This window comes from Ranitomeya imitator, chromosome 5 (assembly GCF_032444005.1).
Source record: "Ranitomeya imitator isolate aRanImi1 chromosome 5, aRanImi1.pri, whole genome shotgun sequence".
NCBI classification, from domain to species: Eukaryota; Metazoa; Chordata; class Amphibia; order Anura; family Dendrobatidae; genus Ranitomeya; species Ranitomeya imitator.
In genome coordinates this window covers 82,197,794-82,219,121 of record NC_091286.1, presented here as the reverse complement: position 1 = coordinate 82,219,121, position 21,328 = coordinate 82,197,794, and the positions used below count along the sequence as shown (strand labels likewise).

The 21,328-nt window shown below is 50.5% G+C and overlaps 1 protein-coding gene across 1 annotated transcript in view; it reads right to left on the bottom strand.

The window, feature by feature from the left end:
- Nucleotides 1–21,328, bottom strand: part of PSME4 (proteasome activator subunit 4) — a 228,326-nt gene that overhangs the window by 52,213 nt on the left and 154,785 nt on the right. Inside the window, exons 29-34 of the mRNA XM_069768879.1 lie at nucleotides 20,153–20,289; nucleotides 19,638–19,691; nucleotides 19,411–19,540; nucleotides 12,313–12,394; nucleotides 11,971–12,124; nucleotides 4,065–4,131 (exon numbers count right to left, since the gene is read on the bottom strand). Coding sequence (XP_069624980.1) covers nucleotides 4,065–4,131; nucleotides 11,971–12,124; nucleotides 12,313–12,394; nucleotides 19,411–19,540; nucleotides 19,638–19,691; nucleotides 20,153–20,289 — 624 coding nt within the window. The remainder of the gene's footprint in view (nucleotides 1–4,064; nucleotides 4,132–11,970; nucleotides 12,125–12,312; nucleotides 12,395–19,410; nucleotides 19,541–19,637; nucleotides 19,692–20,152; nucleotides 20,290–21,328) is intronic.

The following is a 21,328-nucleotide window of genomic DNA, read 5'->3' as shown; positions in this document are numbered from 1 at the left end:
GAAGGTGGTTTGGACCGTCTAAACGAAACCGCCTGATCTGCGGGTTCCGTAGCGGAATCTTTGATGCTACAGGCTTGGTTAACTGCAGCAATGAGGTTCTGAACCATATCCCTGCTAGCGATTTGGTTAGAATCCAGCTTCAACACATCTTCCGAAGGTGCATCCGAGAACGCTTCGCGTTCCTGTCTAGATCCTTTGCGGCCAATCTTAGTAGACTCGGACAGAGCCTCCTGTGATCCGCTAGCCACAGCAGAAGATGTGATGTCATGGCAACCTATCCGGCGCAGACACTAGGGTCTGAGACACTTGGGTGAGATCGCAGGGATTGGGACAGAGAGGAGACGCACGCTGGGATAGGGGACTCACTCTCTCGGACAGCAGGGGTGTCCAGGGCGGTAGGCACCGCGGAGCCGTCGCAGTCCTGACAGAGGGAGGGAAATCTGCAAATGTAGGGCGAACATACAATGTGATGGACCAAAATAGCAGAAAAGGCAGGAGGACGGGAGAGTTCTGCCTTAGAATTAGACATAGCGCCCGAGGGTTAGGGGACGGAGGCAGAGGGAAGTGTCAGTCTGCTGTGTAGGGATACTCACAGCAGATGTCCTGTAGCTTCCAGGCTGTAGAGGAGCAGGTCCTGCGGACAGATGCACCGCTGGATGCGACGATCCCTGGCGACGCCTGAGGGACCATAAGATGGGCTGGATGCTGCACCAGGAAAGAGAGAGCAAAAGGCCCGCTATTAAAAACGGAAGAGGAGATGGAGCCGACAGCGCAAGCCTGGGGCAGGAAGATGGCGCCGGCTGTAGAGCGGTGGCTGGGAAGAAGTGGGCGGAGACAAGCGCACACACCAGGGAAACCAATATGGCGCCAGTTGCGGGCACTGCTATGGGGGGCGGAGCTAGATGCCCTGCAGGAAGAAGATACGGGCGGGAGAAAGCCCGCCCGAAGGAGAGCAAATGGGGGGCGGAGTTACTGCGCCAGAGTAGGCCCGAGAGGCCGGGGCCTAAATTAGAAACCGGCGACCGCCGCGCCGAAGTAGGTCTAAGAGGCCGGGGCCTAAATTGGAACCCGGCGGCCGTCGCGCCGGAGTAGGCCCGAAGCCGGGGCCTAGATTAGAAAACCGGCGGCAGTCGCGCCGGCGTAGACCTCCTAGGTTAGACGCCGGCGACCGCCAGATTGAGGGGAGAAGGAGGCGAATAAGCCATGGCGGTGGCGAACAACTCGCCTGTACCACTGAAAAAGGTAGCCCCTCAAATAGCGACGGAGCCCGCATTGAGACTGGAGGGGGGGGGGGTTGGGGGTTAGTTAAGGAGGCCTGAGCAGGGCAAAAGAGCTGCTGAAAAACCTGGCATTTCCCCTAGGAAAAGGCCCCCCACCTCCCTAAAGGGAATCCCTAACTTAAAGGTCCTGAAGGAGATAGATGGGACACCTTCTAAATACTCACCTTCTTCATCTGTATATCTTCTTCCGGAAAAAAACCTGAGGAAAGGAAATATACCTCATTATTCCGGATGCCGAAAAAGACGTCCTGAACTTGCTGGTGGACGTCCTCGTCTCCTCCAACCGACAGGCTCTGGCGGGCGAGTGGGTGGGGGACGGAGCCAGGACCGGACTTCTGAGCACGCTTGTGTGCCAGGATCATGGCTCTGCTGAGGGCTCTATGAGGATACGGGATGGCAGTACACGCCGTACTCATAGTCCATAATGTGGGATTACAGGTGTGACTGTTCACCCTGTATCCCTCCAGAAAACCTGAAAGAAAAACGACGCACATTGAGGTAGATAAGGGTCTAATGAAAGACCCGTGTCCACCTCCTACTGACACTAAGCTAAACTGAATATCCTACTTCCTGTCGGTAGGGTGTATACTGCAGAGGAGGAGCTAACTTTTTTTATTTGCATAGTGTCAGCCTCCTAGTGGCAGCAGCATACACCCATGGTTCCTGTGTCCCCCAATGAAAGGCGAAAGAGAAAAAGGTGATTGGGGTGGGTTAGGAAAAAGCTGGGGATCAGGATCGTATCAGGAATGTCTTCTTTCAGGAATCGCAGGAACACCAGCAGAAGCGAAGGCACAAGCTTAAAAAGTCTGTGGTCTGTGGCACCACAAAGCAAAGCGTGACAGAACGACAGTATGACCGCTCTGCACCCGTCGGAAGGCAGGATAAAGTTGTACAGGGTGGTCATATCGAGGTCTAAAAATCAGAGCTGGCCCTGGTAATGCCGGGGTCACTAGGCTCCAGCCTGTGATCAGTGCTCTTACAGCTCATAGGCTGGGCATCAGTGTTTCAGGCAATTACATGGCAATTTCAGGCAATTTTCAAACAGCCCATGATAAGGCATTTTCACACTGAAAATGTGGTGATTGTCTGTTCAATTCTGAATAGCCAATCACAGAGCTCACAGGTGCTGAGTAGTGTCAGCGCAAAAAACGCATTGCGGTAAAAAACACAGTATGTTCATTAATTTTGCGGATTTTTGGCGTCAAAATGCGCAAAAAACGTGGGAAAAAACGCATGCGGATTTCTTGCAGAAAATGTCTGCTTTTGCTCAGGAAATTTCTGCAAAAAATCCTGAACGTGTGCACATAGCCTAAAGATTATTTTGTAGTGTAGGATCACAGATCGCCCTTTCTGATTTTTCTTTGTTTTTGAATTTTTTTTATTTTTTTTTTACATTTAATTCTTTGTCATTCTAGTTATAGTGCTTTGTAAAAAGCACTATATTGTTATTCCACCGTAGTTAACTTCTTCTTCTTATTATTCAGTCCGCAATTAATGCGGCCCGAACCGCTGCACTCACAGACTCCAATGAGGTGTCATTTCGAAGCCAGCGTTCCTGGGAGGTGTGCTAAGTATTTTTCGTGTCGATCGGATTTGTAGTTTTGGCGCAATTGGCGTTTGAAAATTTTGTCTCAATGCATTTCAATGGGGAAATTGTGTCATAAGGTATAATGGCTGATTTCTGAGGCAATTTCAAAATAACTGCCAACTGCCACCTGGCTCATTAGCTCATTGCTATGTGCAGTCAGATCCAGTTACTATGCCAACGCCTACGAACTCTACATGACCCCACCAGGACACAGTTTTGCCAGATAATATCAGCTCTTAAAGTGACCCCGACCTCCAAATCGGAGGCCGAGGGGCCCCGACCTCCAAATCGGAGGCCGAGGGGCCCCGACCTCCAAATCGGAGGCCGAGGGGCCCCGACCTCCAAATCGGAGGCCGAGGGGCCCCGACCTCCAAATCGGAGGCCGAGGGGCCCCGACCTCCAAATCGGAGGCCGAGGGGCCCCGACCACCAAACCGGCGCCTGAGGGGCCCCGACCACCAAACCGGCGCCTGAGGGGCACCCAAGTGTGAAAGTCTTGCAGGGGCAGCCCGGGCACCATTCCAAAGCACTATCTGTAGTTCCTTCAGGAAATACCCATCTAGTTGTATCTTGTTATTGATCTATGTATCTGCCTCTTTGGCCAGGGAGGAAGTACCGTAAATGGATGTAGTAACTTACACCTCCTTACTATATTGAAATTAAATGAACCAATATCTGAAGATAGCATGTAACCATGATATTGCCGATAAAGTGCCGCGTTCAGGGCAACACGTAAAACCATAAGGGTATGTGCACACGTTGCGGTTTTTACTGCGGATCCGCAGCGTTTTTGACACTGCGGATCCGCAGCAGTTTTCCATGCGGTGTACAGTACCATGTTAACCTATGGAAAACAAAAACCGCTGTGCACATGCTGCGGAAAAAAACACACGGAAACGCTGTGGTTTATCTTCCGCAGCATGTCAATTCTTTGTGTGTAATCCGCAGCGGTTTAACACCTGCTCCATATTAAAAAAACCGCAGGTGTAAAACCGCAGTAGAATCCGCACAAGAAAACGCGGAAAATCCGCAGAAAATCCACGATAAATCCGCAGGAAAAACGCAGTGTTTTTGCCCTGCGGATTTATCAAAATCAGTGCGGAAAAGTCCGCACACCAGTCTGCAGCGTGTGCACATAGCCTAAACCTATTGTTGCACACACTCAAGAACTCTAGTGCTTTATTACATATTACTTACTTCTGACATTGCCTCTCTAGGTCTTCCAAGTGTTGGCTGTTCCGCAGGTGCATACACCAACAAGGTTCTGGATAAATAAAGAAGTATAAAAGATGGAATACATATTGACAAAGCACATGGTAGGGTATTTGGTACTTGTTAAAGGGGCTGTCCAGAGCAACAAGAAGTATTGCATAACCTAAGGATAGATCAATAACATGCGATCAGCTTACTGAAGTGCAGCACTGTCTTCATAGTTTACAAGGCAGCTCTGCACATTTAGTCGTGGCTGAGCTTGGTATTAAAGTTCACTATAGCTAATCTCCGCTGCAATGCCACAAACAGCCAATAATAAGTACAGAGCGGCGATTGGCTGAGAATCCGTGAACGAGAAACCGTAAGAACATTCATTCTAGATCATTGATCCATATAAACGTGTCAGCTATCACCCAACTAAAAGGCTTGATTACTTATTAGCAGCACATTGCCCTACGTAAACATGTGCTGCTGATAAAATGATACTGCATGTGGGCAGAATGATCATATTAGCAATCGTTCTGTTCCCATCAGTAATTCTCAGCCTTTGTAAAAAGGCTAGTAAATGAGAGCATTGCGACTTGTATATAGCTGATCGGCCCTCGGCCTCTCTAAATGAACCCTGAGGCCCAGAAAACCCCTTTAAGCCAAGCTAAGTTGTTTACATCATGACGGCCCTCTAAGAGGGTTATTCACATCTTCATAGATGGACATTTTCGAATAGTGGTTGTAAAAAAATAAGCTCTTTTGCAATCTACTGCTTATTAAAAGCCGGTTTTGAGATATTACGGTGACTTTTCTTTTATTTAGAGCTTGTTGCCCTGGAGACCGACCACCGCCACAGTCTAGCTTGCAAGCACTGTGCTGAAGCAGGCGGGTTATAAAGTAGGTAACAGTGCGCTCCAGCGATCCTGGCCAGGTTCAACGCAGCACATACAAGCTCAACAGAAAAATAGGGATTTTTGTGTACTCACTGTAAAATCCTTTTCTCCAATCATTGGGGGACACAGGATGACACCAAGTTAACACAGAAACATTAACTCCTCCCCTGCAGTGTACACCCTCTCACTGGTCAATATACAACCAGTTCGGTAGTAAAGCAGTAGGAGTATTAAACAAGAGACAATAAAACTATGTCAAAAACAAAAAAGAGTTAGGGTGGGTGCTGTGTCCCCCAATGATTAGCTCGGAGAAAAGGATTTTATGGTGAGTACACAAAAATCCCTATTTCTCTCCTACGCCTCATTGGGGGACACCGGCCCACGGGACATTTTAAAGCAGTCCCTGAGTGGGGAGCAACATAGCTGCTAATACCCAATGTACCATAGACTTACAACTAAGGTACTGCCGACCGCAGTATGCGCCTGCCAAGGGCAGCGTCTGCAGAGGATAGAGAATGAATGTGGTAGTGTTTTGTTGAAGTATGCAATCTGGATCTGGACCAAGTTGCAGCTTTGCAGACCTGTTGTGCTGATGCCTGGTGCCGAATGGCCCAAGAGGCGCCCACCGACCGAGTAGAATGGGCCTTAATCCCTGCTGGGATAGGAGCACCCCTGACACTATAGGATTCCTGAATGTTTGATCAAATCCATTTGCCTAGAGTAGCCTTGGAAGCCGGCAAGCCCTTCCTTTGCCCCTCTGGAGGAACGAATAGGACATCTGACCTGCGGAAGGGAGCCGTCTGTGAGACATACCGTCGAAGGGCCCTAACCACATCGAGAGTGTGCAGAGTTTTCTCAATGTGATTGACTGGTGCAGGACAGAATGAAGGCAGAATAATCTCCTCTGAGGTGGAAGGAGGAAACGACTTTGGGTAGAAAGGAAGGAGAGGTCCTCAAGACTACCTTATCTGGGTGAAAAATCAGAAACGGGGGTCAGCAGGAAAAAGCCGCCAACTCCGAGACACGCCTGATTGACGTAATAGCCACTAGAAAAACCACCTTCCAGGAAATGAAGGTCAGAGAGACGTCCTGCAGTGGTTCGAAAGGGGCCTCCTGAAGAGCTCCAAGGACCAAATTAAGATCCCATGGATCCAAAGGCATTTTATAGGGAGGCGCCACATGGGAAACTCCCTGAATGAACGTCTTAACCGGTAATCTGGTGGCAATTTAACGTTGGAACAGGACTGAATGCCGACACCTGTCCCTTGAGAGAGCCAAGTGCGAGACCCGACTCTAGGCCTGATTGCAGAAATTCCAATATGGAAGGGATGGAGAATACCAGAGGAGATCGTCCATGGGAATAGGACCATGTGAAGAAGATTCGCCAGATATGGTGATAAAGGTGCATGGACACGGGCTTCCTAGCACTAATCATGATGGAGGATACCTCAGGGGAGAATTGAGCTTGGGCTAGAATCCAGGATTCAACGGCCACACCGTCAAAAACAGGGCCCCAAAGCTCTGGTGGCAAATCGGGCCCTGTGAGAGAAGATCCATGCGATCTGGAAGCCGCCAGGGGACATCTGCGACCAGCTGAACCAGTTCCGCGTACCATGCCCGCTGCGGCCAGTCTGGCGCAACTAGGATCACCGGTACCCCTTCTGCCCTGATCTTCTTGATCAGGGGTCCCCAACTCCAGTCCTCAAGGCCCACCAACAGGTCATGTTTTCAGGATTTCCTTTGCATTGCACAGGTGATGCAATTATTACCTGGGCAAGACTAAGGAAATCCTGAAAACATGACATGTTGGTGGGCCTTGAGGACTGGAGTTGGGGACCCCTGTTCTTGATGACCCTCGGTAGCAGGGGAAGAGGGGGAAAAATGTACGGGAGGCGGAACTGATGCCACGGCAGGACCAGGGCATCTGCTCCGATGGCACGTGGATCGAGGGATCGGGCAATGAACTGGGGAACCTTGTTGTTTAGCCTGGAGGCCATGAGGTCCACATCCGGGGTCCCCCAGAGATGACAAGTCTGCTGAATAACTTCTGGGTGGAGGGACTACTCGCCCAAGGCGAGCCCCTGGCGACTGAGGAAGTCCGCCGCCCAATTCTCCACACCTGGTATGTGGACCGCCGAGATGGGCGAATGGTTGCTGTCGGCCCAACGGAGGATGTGGGTCACTTCGAGCATGGCCGTCTTGCTGCGGGTTCCCCCTTGACGGTTGATGTACGCCACCGCTGTGGCGTTGTCGGACAGGATTCTGATGGGGTGACCTGCCAGGAGATGGTAAAAACTGAACAAGGCTAGTCTGATCGCTCGAATTTCCAGGATATTGATGGGGAGACGCGACTCTCGAGTGGACCACCGCCCCTGTGCTGTGTGTTGAAGACCGCACCCCAGCCCAAAAGGCTGGCAACGGTGGTCACCACCAGCCAGCGCACTGGGAGAAAAGACTTTCCCTGGTACAGAGAGGACTTCAGCGTCCACCACATGAGGGTCTGCCTGACCTGCTGAGACAGACGGAGACGACGGGCGAGAGAGGACGGGTTTACCGTTCCATGCCGACAGCTGCGCATGTTGTAAGGGACTGCGCGAATGGAACCGCTTCCATGGCTGCTACCATTTGTCAGAGAATGCGCATGCTGAAACGAATGGAGTGAGACTGGGCGGGAGAGAGTCCGTGCTCCCTGCTGCAAGGAAGGAAAATTGGGATGTGGAGGTAAGCATCCTTGATGTCTATGAATGCTAGAAACTCTCCCTTTTCCATGGACGCGACAACAGAATGGAGAGATTCCATTCTGAAGCGTCGAATTTTAACAAAGTTATTCAGAAGCTTTAGATCCAGTATTGGTCGCAGGGAACCATCCTTTTTTGGGACCACGAATAGGTTTGAGTAAAACCCCTTGAACCTTTGGTCTTGGGGAACCGGAATGATGACTCAGTCTCCTTGTAGTGCCCATATGGCCTGGAGAAAGGCCCTTGTCTTTGTTTTGGGAGGACACGACTGGAAGAAGGGGGGTTGGGGGGGAGAAAACCATTTTGTATAAGGAGGACACCAGTTCTCTGACCCACTCGTCGTGGGCAACCGACAGCCAGGCTTGGCGGAACGAAAGTAAACGGCCACCTACTTTGTCGATGTCTTCCGGATGTTGCAACGAGTCATTGATTGGAAGGTCTAAGGGATCTGGATCCCTTAGATCCGGATGACCACGATCCGGGTTTCCAGCTACGGTTGGGCCTGTGTGAGACCTGGGAACCTCTGTCTCGGCGCGATACTCGACCTGATCCGGAGGATGGAGATGACCAATTGGGACTGTTGCGAAAGGGCTGGAATCAGGGTTGTTGTTGATACCGAAACGGCTGGGCAGGTTTTTGTTGAGGGAGGAATTTACGCTTTCCTCCGGAAGCGTCAGAAATAATTTGGTCCAACTTTTCTCCGAATAAGTGACCAGCTTGGTAGGGCAGAGATGTCAATGATTTTTTGGAGCAGAATCTGCTCACCAATCTCTGAGCCACAGGGCTCATATGATGGGGATTGCGTTCACGGCTGCTTGTGCAGCGCAATTGGCCGCGTCTATTGAAGCATTAACCACAAAGTCCCCAGCTTGGGCTATCTGGTTAGCCAGATTGATCGCCTCTTTAGGGAGATTACTGTCATGGATGGTTGTGGTCAGCACCTCAGCCCAAGCGACCATAGTCTTAGCCACCCAAGTAGCGGCGAAAGATGGAAAGACGCTCCTGTAGCCACGAAAACAGAGCGAGCCAGGTAATCAATTTGACGGTCAGTGGGGTTTTTGACTGAAGAACCGTCAGACAAGGATAGGAGCGTTTTGGAGGCGAGATGTGATACGGCAGGATCCACTTAAGGAGACTGTAGCCAGTCCTTCATTAGTTCCTGAGCAAAAGAGTATTTGGACTCAATAGGCTTTTGACCCGTGAAACATTTATCGGGCCGTTCCCTGTGTTTCTGGACAATGTCCTTAAATTCAGGATGAGTGGCGAATACCTTTTGGGCACGTTTAGTCTTTTTAAAAGACCACGTGTTCCTCAGTGGATAAAGGTTCCCCGTCCACCTTCATGGTCTTGTTGACCGCCTCAATAAGAGAATCAAGCGTCTGTTGAGAAGTCGAGGAATCCTGGACTAAAGATGCATCAGACTCGTATTCAGAGTTGTGTAGAGTTGTGTGCGTTATGGTTCTCAGGAGAAGGAACGAGAAATTGAGCTCGTAGAAGCAGAAACACAAGCACGGCTGTGATCAGAGGACGCGACATGGGTCCGTTATCTAGAACCCTGAGCCCTTAGTGATTGAGTGCGCCCCCTGCAGGTGGGCGGATCCGTACCGTCGCCAGAGTTCTCCGCGGTCTGACTTCAAGAGAGACCCCGGAGGAAGTCTATTGCCTTGGCCAGGGAAGCAGCCCACTCAGGGGGACTAGCCTCAGCAGGGTCGGAGGCGGCGGGAGATGGCTGCACACAGGCCGGACCACAATCCACAATAACGGGGCATTGTGAGCTCGGGGCAAGGCAGTGCTAAAAGTGCCACATTAACAAAAAGCACACAGTGTTTTTTACTTCACCCTCTTGGCCTCTTTAGGGTGAGACATAGTGTGTCTTTAGAGATAGGCAGGGTATGCGTGCAGAGAAGGGGTTAAGCTCTTCCTGGTACAGCTTACCCACGGTCCTGTGTCTGTGTCCCCAGGGAGGAATAGGACGGCAGATGGGATGTTCGGCAGCCCCGTAGCTGTCAGTCAGCGTGGTGACTGTGCGGCTGGTTTCCTCACAGGAGTGCGAGCAAAATGGCGCCCGAAATTTTGCAGAGCGCCTCTTGTTCTGGACGAGAAGCGCAGAGAAAGTGGGCGGAGCTCCGGCAGTGGGCAGAGCAATGCAAACCACGGCCTAGTCCAGCTAGGGGACTAAATTTCTGGGTCCTGCCAACAATGCGCGCCGGTGGCCCGCGACGGAACGCTGGCTGACCGCCACTGGCACCCGCCAACAGCGCTTCTCCCCAGCGACCAGGACCGCACTCTCCGACGCCAGTAAGCGCGAGGAGAATACTCACAGCGCGATGCAGCCTCTCCCCAGCCTTCTGTCACTTGTCAGGGTAAGCGCACCATCCATCCTCCCTGATCGGGGGATGGAGAGGGCCCTCCATCCATCTTCACCTCCGGGGCTTCCAGCTGTCGTGGGGCTGCAGTGACACCATCAGGTGGGGGCCTCTGATCATATAGCGTTGGGCCCAGGAGAGGAACATGAGAGCAGAAGCTCTATGTGCTCGCCATGTTATAAGGGGGGCAGATGGGATGTTCGGCAGCCCCGTAGCTGTCAGTCAGCGTGGTGACTGTGCGGCTGGTTTCCTCACAGGAGTGCGAGCAAAATGGCGCCCGAAATTTTGCAGAGCGCCTCTTGTTCTGGACGAGAAGCGCAGAGAAAGTGGGCGGAGCTCCGGCAGTGGGCAGAGCAATGCAAACCACGGCCTAGTCCAGCTAGGGGACTAAATTTCTGGGTCCTGCCAACAATGCGCGCCGGTGGCCCGCGACGGAACGCTGGCTGACCGCCACTGGCACCCGCCAACAGCGCTTCTCCCCAGCGACCAGGACCGCACTCTCCGACGCCAGTAAGCGCGAGGAGAATACTCACAGCGCGATGCAGCCTCTCCCCAGCCTTCTGTCACTTGTCAGGGTAAGCGCACCATCCATCCTCCCTGATCGGGGGATGGAGAGGGCCCTCCATCCATCTTCACCTCCGGGGCTTCCAGCTGTCGTGGGGCTGCAGTGACACCATCAGGTGGGGACCTCTGATCATATAGCGTTGGGCCCAGGAGAGGAACATGAGAGCAGAAGCTCTATGTGCTCGCCATGTTATAAGGGGGGGGGAGATCGGGAGCAAAGGAGGAACCGTCGCCCAAGAATAGAATTTTGCGTGCCCAGTCGTCGCAGGAGAGGGTATGGGGAGATATACTCCGCATTCTCGCCTGTTGATGGTTCGGGGGAGAGCGGACCCTTGAAAGGGATCCGTCGCCCCCTTCACTCCGTTAATTAAAAAATAAAAATTTTCAGAAAATAAAAATGAAAATATAAACGTTGGGGTCTGAAACAGACCCAAGTGCCTCCTACAGACACTAAGCAAGATTGTATATTGGCCAGTGAGAGGGTGTATACTGCAGGGGAGAAGTTAATCTTCCTGTGTTAACTTAGTGTTCTCCTAGTGGCAGGCAGCATAACACTCATGGTCCTGTGTCCCCCAATGAGAAGAAAAAGCTAGTAAGCGGCGAGCATGTTCTGTAAATTGCTTGTATTTTTAAGAATGATCTAACCATACCCATTTAAGAAGATGGTAATAACCCGTTAACTAATTAAGGGGGAATACATCTTAGAAGAGTGAAAGAGTAGAGCTCCCTTTTTAACTGCAGTTTTAAATTTGATTTCATAACTCAATTGTACACATGAAAACAAGCAACTTACAGTATATATTTTATCAGAGAAATCGTTCTCCCCAGGACTGATTATTCATCCTCAAAATGCTCAATTGACAGGTAAAATCTGTATTCAGAAGAGACTATTTTTTTGCATTACTGAGATACAATCTTATCAGTAGTAATCATCATCCATGTAACATGCAGGAGGAGGGAGGAGTTCTACTAAGCTCCTCCCACCTTCTACCCTCTGCATAGAACCCTATCAGCACCAACTGCCATCTCCTAGCTATAGCACTATCTTCACGGAGGACAGATTTTACCTGTGAACTGAAAATTTAGAGGATGATCAATCAGTCCAGGATGAAAAAGAAGCAGATTTCGCTGATCTGATAGATTACAAAGTTTCTCATTTCCATGTGTGCTACTGATTTATGATGTAAAAATTAACACGACGGTTACACTTTCAGCATTGAAAACCATGAATAAAGTGGAATAAAACAGTAGGATATCAGTCTTTATACACATTCTCCAATATTAGGCTAGTTAATGTAGTTTGTAAAACAACAACAAAAAAGCTCAATAAAACACAACTTACTTTGGCCAGGTATAATAGCCCCAGTGGGTCTTCTCCACAAAGCAATTGGTCTCCCACAATTCTTTTGTCTTTGGTAGACTGGCACTATTATAATGTATCCATAGGTTGTCAGACCTGTCTCCAGCCAGGATGGTGTCAGGCTTAGGACATCCACCTTTAACAAATTAGCACAATTATACCACTGCTAATGATAATATTAGTATTGTAAATTATAACTTGTGACTGGCTGTTCTGCTGTATATTTTATATATATATTTTATATGTGTATGTACACACACACACACACACCCTGACTTAATGCTACATTTTACAAGAATTAGAAGTCCGCACATTTCTACGTACTGATTTCATATGGACATATGGGCACTTTAATGTGAGGCCTCTTCAGCTGTTTAAGAATCCCAGCAACTGTGGAAATTGCCATCTGCAATGAAAAAGAACATCAGAGATTGGTTCTTTGGAAGTGTACTGACCATTAACATTAACTGTAAGAAACTAGCAGCGGATCAGATTCAGAATTTCCCAATGAGAACATCAGTAAGTGTACAGCGGCATCCATCACCCATAAACACCCAGAGTTAAAAAAATAAAGAAAAAAAAAAAATAATAATAATAATAATAATAATAATAATAATAAATATATATATATATTTATTTTGTGTGTATTTTACTGGTCTCCCCTATATGCAACATTGCCTGCGCTATTCTGTGGAGCAAGAAAACAGGATTTTTGGTTGCTTACCGTAAAATCTGTTTCTTGGAGCCTCCATTGGGGGACACAGGAACCATGGGTGTATGCTGCTGCCACTAGGAGGCTGACACTATGCAAATAAAAAAGTTAGCTCCTCCTCTGCAGTGTACACCCCACCGACTGGCATTATACTCTTCAGTTAGTGAGAAAGCAGTAGGAGAAAAGTAACAGGGTTGAAAAACCATAACCACAAACTTGAGAACTGTAAACGTGAGAACAGTCATAGAACATATAACAAAAACATTGGGAGGGAGCTGTGTCCCCCAATGGAGGCTCCAAGAAACAGATTTTACGGTAAGCAACCAAAAATCCTGTTTTCTTTATCGCCTCTCATTGGGGGACACAGGAACCATGGGACGTCCCAAAGCAGTCCCAAGGGCGGGAAAACAGACTTCCATCAGGTCAGAGGACTCACCACTGCCGGCTGCAAGATCCTTCTGCCTAGGCTGGCGTCCGCCGAAGCGTAGGTATGGACCTTGTAAAATTTGGCGAACGTGTGGATGGAAGACCAGGTTGCCGCTTTGCAAAGTTGTAGGGCGGAAGCCCTGTGGTGCACCGCCCAGGAGGCGCCGACTGCCCGGGCGGAGCGAGCCTTGATCCCAGAGGGAGGCACTCTGTTCTTGACCAGGTGAGCCTCCAGAATAGCCGTTCTGATCCAGCGAGCGATAGTCGCCTTAGAAGCCGGCTGGTCTCTGCGCGAGCCATCAAGAATGACGAAAAGAGAATCCGTCTTCCGGAAAGTGGACGTTCTATCCAGATAGATCTTCACTGCCCTGACAAGGTCCAGCTTGTTCAACGATCGCTCCAGAAGATGAGTCGGAGCTGGACAAAAGGAAGGTAGAACGATGTCCTCGTTGAGGTGGAATGTGGAAACCACCTTAGGAAGAAAGGAAGGCGGAGGCCTGAGGACCACCTTGTCCTGGTGGATAACCAAGAAAGGAGGACGGCAAGAGAGAGCCGCCAACACGGAGACGCGGCGGATAGAAGTGATGGCCACAAGAAAGGCCACCTTCCAAGACAGAACTGATAGGGAAACCTCCCTGAGAAGTTCAAAGGAGGGAACCCTCAGAACGTCCAGTACCAGGTTTAAATCCCATGAATCCACAGGGGCCCTGTACAGAGGGACCGCGTGGGCTACTCCTTGAAGGAAGGTCTTAACCTGTGGTCTGGAAGCTAAAGTCTTTTGAAACAGGATGGAAAGCACAGAAACCTGGCCCTTTAGGGAACTAAGAGCATGGTCCGAATCCAGTCCTGCCTGAAGGAAAACCAAGATGGAAGGCAGGGAAAAGGACATAGGTGAAACGCGGTTGGACTCGCACCAACGGAAGTAAGCCTTCCAGGCACAATAGTAGATCCTGGAAGACGAAGGCTTCCGAGCCTGAATCATGGTGAAAATCACCCGGGCCGAAAGGCCGGACGCTCTTAGAACTGCGGTCTCAACAGCCACGCCGATAAACTGAGCGACTGAGAATTCGGGTGGGAGATCGGACCCTGAGACAGCAGATCGGGCCAGACTGGAAGGCGCCAGGGAGCGTCCGCGAGAAGATTGACGAGCTCCGCGAACCAAGCTGTCCAAGGCCAATCCGGGGCGATTAGAATGACCGGCATCCCTTCTGCTTTGATCTTTTTCAGCAGTTTGGGAAGCAAGGGAAGGGGTGGGAACAGGTAGGGCAGCCCGAACTGTGACCAAGGAATGGCCAGAGCGTCGACGTCCACTGCGAGAGGATCGCGAGACCTGGAGACGAACCGCGGAATCTTCCTGTTCGTTCGAGACGCCGTGAGGTCCACGTCCGGAGTCCCCCATCGAAGACAAATCTGATGGAAGACCTCCGGACGTAAGGACCATTCCCCTGCCGCGAGACCCTCGCGGCTGAGGAAGTCGGCGGCCCAATTGTCCACGCCGGGGATATGCACCGCGGATATCACCGGAACCGTTGCCTCTGCCCAAAGGAGAATCCTGGATACCTCGGCCAAGGCGCTCCGAGTTCCCCCCTGATGGTTGACATATGCCACCGCCGTGGCATTGTCCATCTGGATACGGATAGGAAGGCCCCTGCGAATCCTTTCCCAGTGACGAAGGGACAGAAAAATGGCCCGGATCTCGAGGACATTGATCGGTAAGGTTGACTCTTGCGCTGACCAGCGGCCCTGTACAGTCAGGTGGCGAAACACTGCACCCCAGCCGAGCAGGCTGGCATCCGTCGTCACCACTTGCCAGTGAACTGGAAGGAAGGACCTGCCCTGGGACATGAGAGACCGTTTGACTCGGGGGGAGAGTCGGATCGGGCGGTCCATGGGGAAGACAGACCTGTTCCACTGAGACAGGATGGCTTGCTGAAGAGGTCGAGAATGAAATTGGGCGAAGGGAATCGCTTCCAATGTTGCTACCATCCTCCCCAAAACCTTCATGGCCGATCGGAGGGAGGGAGGCCGAGGGCCCTGGAGCACGCGTACGTCCTGACGAAGAATGGATCTCTTGACTTCGGGGAGAAAGACCCTGGTCAGACGGGTGTCGAAGAGCATGCCCAGAAAGATGATGCGCTGAGAAGGAATAAGACAGGACTTCTTCCGGTTGACCAACCACCTGAAAACGGGCTAGGGTATCAACGATGGACAGGCTTTCGTGGGCCTGAGAAAAGGACGGAGCCTTGATGAGGATGTCGTCGAGGTATGGAAAAAGACCCAGACCTCTGACCCTCAAGATGGCCATCAGTGCCGCCATGATCTTCGTGAAGACTCTTGGGGCGGTATGCAAGACCGAACGGCAGGGCGACGAACTGAAAGTGTTCCTGGAGCACCGTAAAGCGCAGGAATCGGTGATGTCCTGGAAATATCGGAACATGGAGGTAGACATCCTGAACATCTATGGAACACAGAAATTCGTGAGCCTCCATGGAAGCGATTACCGAACGAAGGGATTCCATCCTGAAGTGCTTTAGACGGACTCTCCTGTTCAGTAATTTGAGATCCAGAATGGGACGCACTCTGCCGTCTTTTTTCGGTACTACAAAAAGGTTTGAGTAGAAATCTGTGAACCGTTCTTTTTCTTGGACGGGAACGATTACCCCGGCTTTGAGGAGAGACGCGATGGCTGCGAAGAAACCCGGAACTAGAGCGGAATCTCTTGGAGGTCGGGATTCGAAGAAACGATCCCGGGGTCGAGAAAGGAACTCTATCTTGTATCCCGAGGATACAACTTCCCTGACCCAAGCGTCCTCTACCGAGGAGATCCAGACGTCCCTGAAGAAGAGAGGTGGCCTGGCTACTAGTCGAGTCATGCCGAGGAGGTCCTTCCAGTCCTGGACCTGGAGGATCTTCCCTGGGAGTAGCGAGGAAGGAGTGGGCCTCAAGGATACCGTCTTCTCCTCTTGACGGCCTGTGGCCTCTGTTGCTGCTGGGAGAATGAATTTGATGCCGCGAAGCGCCAAAAGGACCGAAAAGACCAAAATTGACGTCTAGGAGGAGGGCGTCGAGGCTAGGCCTGGGGAAGAAGGGAACTCGTACCCCCTGTAGCGTCCTTAATGAGTTGGTCTAGCTTAGAACCAAAGAGACGAGACCCCTGAAAAGGAAGGCTGGTAAGGGACTTTTTAGAAGACAAATCCGCCTGCCAGGCCTTAAGCCAAACGGTTCGGCGGATGGCAACCGCGTTGCTGGACGCCTGAGCCGCACAAGACGCGGCGTCCAGGGAGGCGGAGACCAGATATTCACCCGCGTGAGAAATCAGGTAGGCAAGTTCCGCCAGCTGTCCGGATTGAACCCCGTCCAGGATGCCCTGACGGAGCTGTTTGGCCCATTTGGAAATGGATTTTGAAACCCAAGTGAAAGCGAAGGCCGGGCAAAGACTAGCTGAGGCCGCCTCAAAGGCTGACTTCGCGAAAGATTCTATGACCCTATCGTTAGAATCTTTCAGCGATGCTCCGCTGGACAGTGGGAGAACCGTGTTGGTGGACAGTCTGGAAACTGGAGGGTCCACTGAAGGAGAAGCAGTTCAATTAGCGGTGAGCTCCGAAGAGAAGGGATATAACACGCCAAGTCGCTTTCCTCTCTGAAAAGCGTCTGGTCGGGTTCTCTCTTTCTCTAGCCATAATCTCCTCGAATTCTGGGTGAGGAGCGAAAAACTTGGAAGGTGGTTTAGCCCGTCTAAACGAAACCGCCTGATCTGCGGGTTCCGTAGAGGACTCTTTGATGCCACAGGTTTGATTTATCACTCCAATAAGATTCAGAACCATATCCCTCATGGTAGCGATTTGGTTCGAATCCAGCTCCGAAACATCCTCCGAGGGGACATCAGAGAACGCCTCGCCTGACTCAGGGGAGGAGGATCGGGAGGACGCCGACCGCAGAGGAGGACCGAGTGGCGAGATGGAACAAGAAGAGGACTCAGACCGGCGTTCCTGTCTGGACCTTTTGCGGCTAGCCGTGGATGGCTCGGACGGAATTTCCTGCGTCCAGCTGGCTACTGCGGGGGTCTGCAGGGGTATCCGATCCAGCACGGACACCAGGGTTTGAGACACCCGTGTTAAATCGGCCACCGATTGGGACAGAGAGGAGGCCCAGCCTGGGATGGGGGGGATCACTCTCGGGTGGATCGGCCGGGGGATCCTGGGCAGTGGGAACAAACGGGTTGCTGCAGGACTGACATATGCAAAGTACTTGACTAAGACAGATGAGGAAGAAGCAGGAGGACGAGAGCGGCCCCCTTTAAGAGGTAGACATTTTGAGAAGGTCCCTGAAGAAAATGCCGGCGGGTTAGGGGACAGTGGGGCAGAGGGGATGTCAGTCTGCAGTGCAGCTACTCACGGACCCGGTCCTGGAAGATGTTCCGCTTGCGGTGGGTCTCCGATGAAAGAAGGTGGAACTCCTGCCCTGAGGTGCTGTAGTCCTAGTGCGGTGGCGATGTGAGGGTCGCGCTGCGTGAGCACCTGCTCCTGAGGAGCGGTGAGGGCCCACAGACGTTGTACCTGGAAGAAGGGGGCGGAGTCAGCCATAGAAGCGCCGGTGGGCAGGGCACGGAATGTCGGGCGGGAAAAAGCCCGCCCGCAGAAGCGGTAGTAGAGGAGCGCGGGACCGGAAGTAGGCCCCGGCCTAAGCCGGGACCTAAAGTAGAGGCCGGCGCCGCCGGAGAAGGGAACCGCGGCGCCGGAGCAGTGCACCGCAGGCACTGAGTAGAGCGGCAGCCTGCCAAGGCCGCCCGGGAAAGCGGAAGTGGCGGGGTCGCGGCGCCAGAAGTAGGCCCCGGCAGAAGCCGGGACCTAAATTAGAGGCTGGCGCCGCCGGAGAATCGTGGCGCCGGAGCGCCGCCGGAGAATCGCGGCGTCGGAGCGCCGCAGAAAGTAAGTGGCACGGCATCCTGCCAAGGATGCCGTGCAGACACAGGACACATTGTGGCCGCCGAGAAGTGAGACCGCAGGGGGGAGCGGCGCGGCAGCCTGCTAGGCTGAGACTCTATAAGGGAGACATTGTGGCTGTGCGGCCGCCAATGAAGGAGAGCTTAGAAAATGAGTTACAGCCCTTGTGGCTGTCCCTGGGATCCCTCTAAAATAAAACGCCATGAGGGAGGACCGGGGGACATCTGGAGAAAAGATCCCGGGGGAATGGAGGGGAAATACTCACCTAAACATCCCACGCCGTTACTAACCTGAGGGGAATGAGACGTCCACGGAGCTGTGATGGACGTCCTCGTCTCCTCCGACCGACAGGCTCTGGTAGGCGAGTGGGTGGGGGACGGGGCCAGGACCGGACTTCTGAGCACGCTTGTGTGCTAGGATCTTGGTCCTGGAGAGGGATCTATGAGGATACGGGGTGGCAGTACACGCCGTACTCATAGTCCGCTTTGTGGGACTACAGGTGTGACTGCTCACCCTGTATCCCTTCCGAAAAAAACCTGAAAGAAAACGACGCACATTGAGGTAGATAAGGGTCTAATAAAAGACCCGTGTCCACCTCCTACTGACACTAAGCTAAACTGAAGAGTATAATGCCAGTCGGTGGGGTGTACACTGCAGAGGAGGAGCTAACTTTTTTATTTGCATAGTGTCAGCCTCCTAGTGGCAGCAGCATACACCCATGGTTCCTGTGTCCCCCAATGAGAGGCGATAAAGAAAAGACTGCGAGCTTGATATATCCGACCCCAATATGGCCAAAAGGACATTCTGAGATGTGAAGGATTTTTAAGATTTAGTTCTAGCCATAACCATTACGTTATACACTACATTTAACAGAGGCAACCTGCTTGGAGGACCGAAGGTCGATCTACATGACAAAACAGTGGATTATCCTGGCCAGGGTTGCCAACATGACCTTTAAATTCTTTTCACAACAGCTCATCAAAAAAAAAAAAAAAAAAAAAAAAAAAAAGAATATATATAAAAAGATAAAATATTTTTTTTTAACAGACACACTGGAAACCCATAATAAATCGTTCTGATTATAAGTGACATGTCTACAGCCCAGCATTCTGAACAAACAAACACACCAGACACCTTAAATCCTATTTATGGATATGCAAAAAAAAAAAAATGCCTAATTTTTATGGACTGTCCTAGAATTTCTGGAGGGTTGGCAACCCTGATCTGTGCCACTTGTCATTTAGACCTGAAGCATTCAGTCAGTCATAAAATACCACAGGACACCATTAACACTTGTAAAATAATTTAAAAAAAAAAATGAAGTAGAAAAATTTACGGCACCTTGCGGACTATAAGGGCATCATGATTCAGACACTGCACCAAGTATCTGATTGCACGAAGAGGTAGGACATAGTCATCTCTTAGGAGCAAGGACAGAAACCCAATGCCGATGTGTTCAAACTTCCATGGACTGTAACGAGGTGGTAAAATAACATCAGGATCATAACGATAGGCAAATATGACATCCATTCAATAATGTAAACAAAGGAAAAATGTCCGCTACTTACAGGTTTCTCTGAGTGACACAATCGAGCAACATGTCGACTAGACGTTCATAATTCCTGAAAAAAAACAAGTGATGCGATATTAGTATCGTCATACAAAAAGTTTGCACATAGTCATACATGGCAGTGTACAAATAGGTTCACACAGACTTTTCATGTTGATTCTGATGCAAATCTGCACCAAAACCGTTTCATAGACTCTTTGAGAATATATGTTTCCTTCTGATTTATATGGGAAATCCCCGCTGTTTTATATATATATATATATATATATATATATATATATATATATATATATATATATATATATATATATATATATATATATATATAAAAAAAAAAACAAACGTTAAAAACCACACCATAAACTGTGCCGGAAGTGAAAACCTGGTTAAAAAAAAACCCTTGAGGATTTTTATTGAAAATTACATCAGATTTTTCAACCTGGAAAGAATACCCGACCAAATGAAATGTTCAGAAGACAAGTTGTGCGTCCTCTTCAGAAGCAGGAGACTCACCTCACAGACTCTGTGTTCTTCTCCTCCTGCCTCTTCAGTGCTAGAGAGAGCTGGTCAGCGGGGGGCAGCTCGGCGTGGTTGGAGGGGTTCAGAGAATGCTGCAGCAGAATAGCCATCTGTATGCAAGTATCTGGGACCTGCAAATACAGAAATATGACCAATGACGTAGTGTTGGATGAGACTTCTATTGTCCAAACATTCAGTGACATGGTCCTTCTGATTACACACTTTCTGTGAAGGTAATACTCAATCGCTGATCTGCATGATCATTACAGAGCAATCGGTGACATTACTGGAAAAAAGTCTGAAATCTGTCATTTGGGCATAAATAGTGTATATGTAGACCTTTAGTTTTTTGGCAAGCTGCGCCGTGTAGACTGAGCTGATCCTACAGAAAAGCATGTCTCTTCATCAGAACCGATCTTAAGGACTTTACTGCTGAAATAGATCGTATTGCTGCCTACCTTCTGGTACAACAACAAAAATAATTTATTTCCTTAAAGTAATAATGTGTCAGTATGGAAATATCAAGCTTTGAAGCCTCAGTCAAGTTATCTTAGGGGCTTGTCAATACTTTCAGAGTGCATCATCACGCCCTGACTACACTTCCAGGCTAATCTGAAAGCAGCTTCACAGGGCGATTTCTCAGCATTGGAATGAAATGAATGAAACATCAGATTACTACAAGACAGGTTTTTTTTTGTTGCTCAACGACCTATAGTCACACTGCTAGTCTAAAGGTACCGTCACACTGGACGATATCGCTAGCGATCCGTGACGTTGCAGCATCCTGGCTAGCGATATCATCCAGTGTGACAGGCAGCAGCGATCTGGATCCTGCTGTGATATCGTTGGTCGCTGCAGAAAGGCCAGGACTTTGTTTCGTCGCTGGCTCTCCCGCTGACATCGCTGAATCGGCGTGTGTGACGCCGATTCAGCGATGTCTTCGCTGGTAACCAGGGTAAACATTGGGTTACTAAGCGCAGGGCCGCGCTTAGTAACCCGATGTTTACCCTGGTTACCATCGTTAAAGTAAAAAAAACAACCACTACATACTTACCTACCGCTGTCTGTCCCCGGAGCTGTGCTTCTCTGCTCTGGCTGTGAGCGCCGGGCAGCCGGAAAGCAGAGCGTTGACGTCACCGCTCTGCTCACAGTCAGTGCAGGAAAGCACAG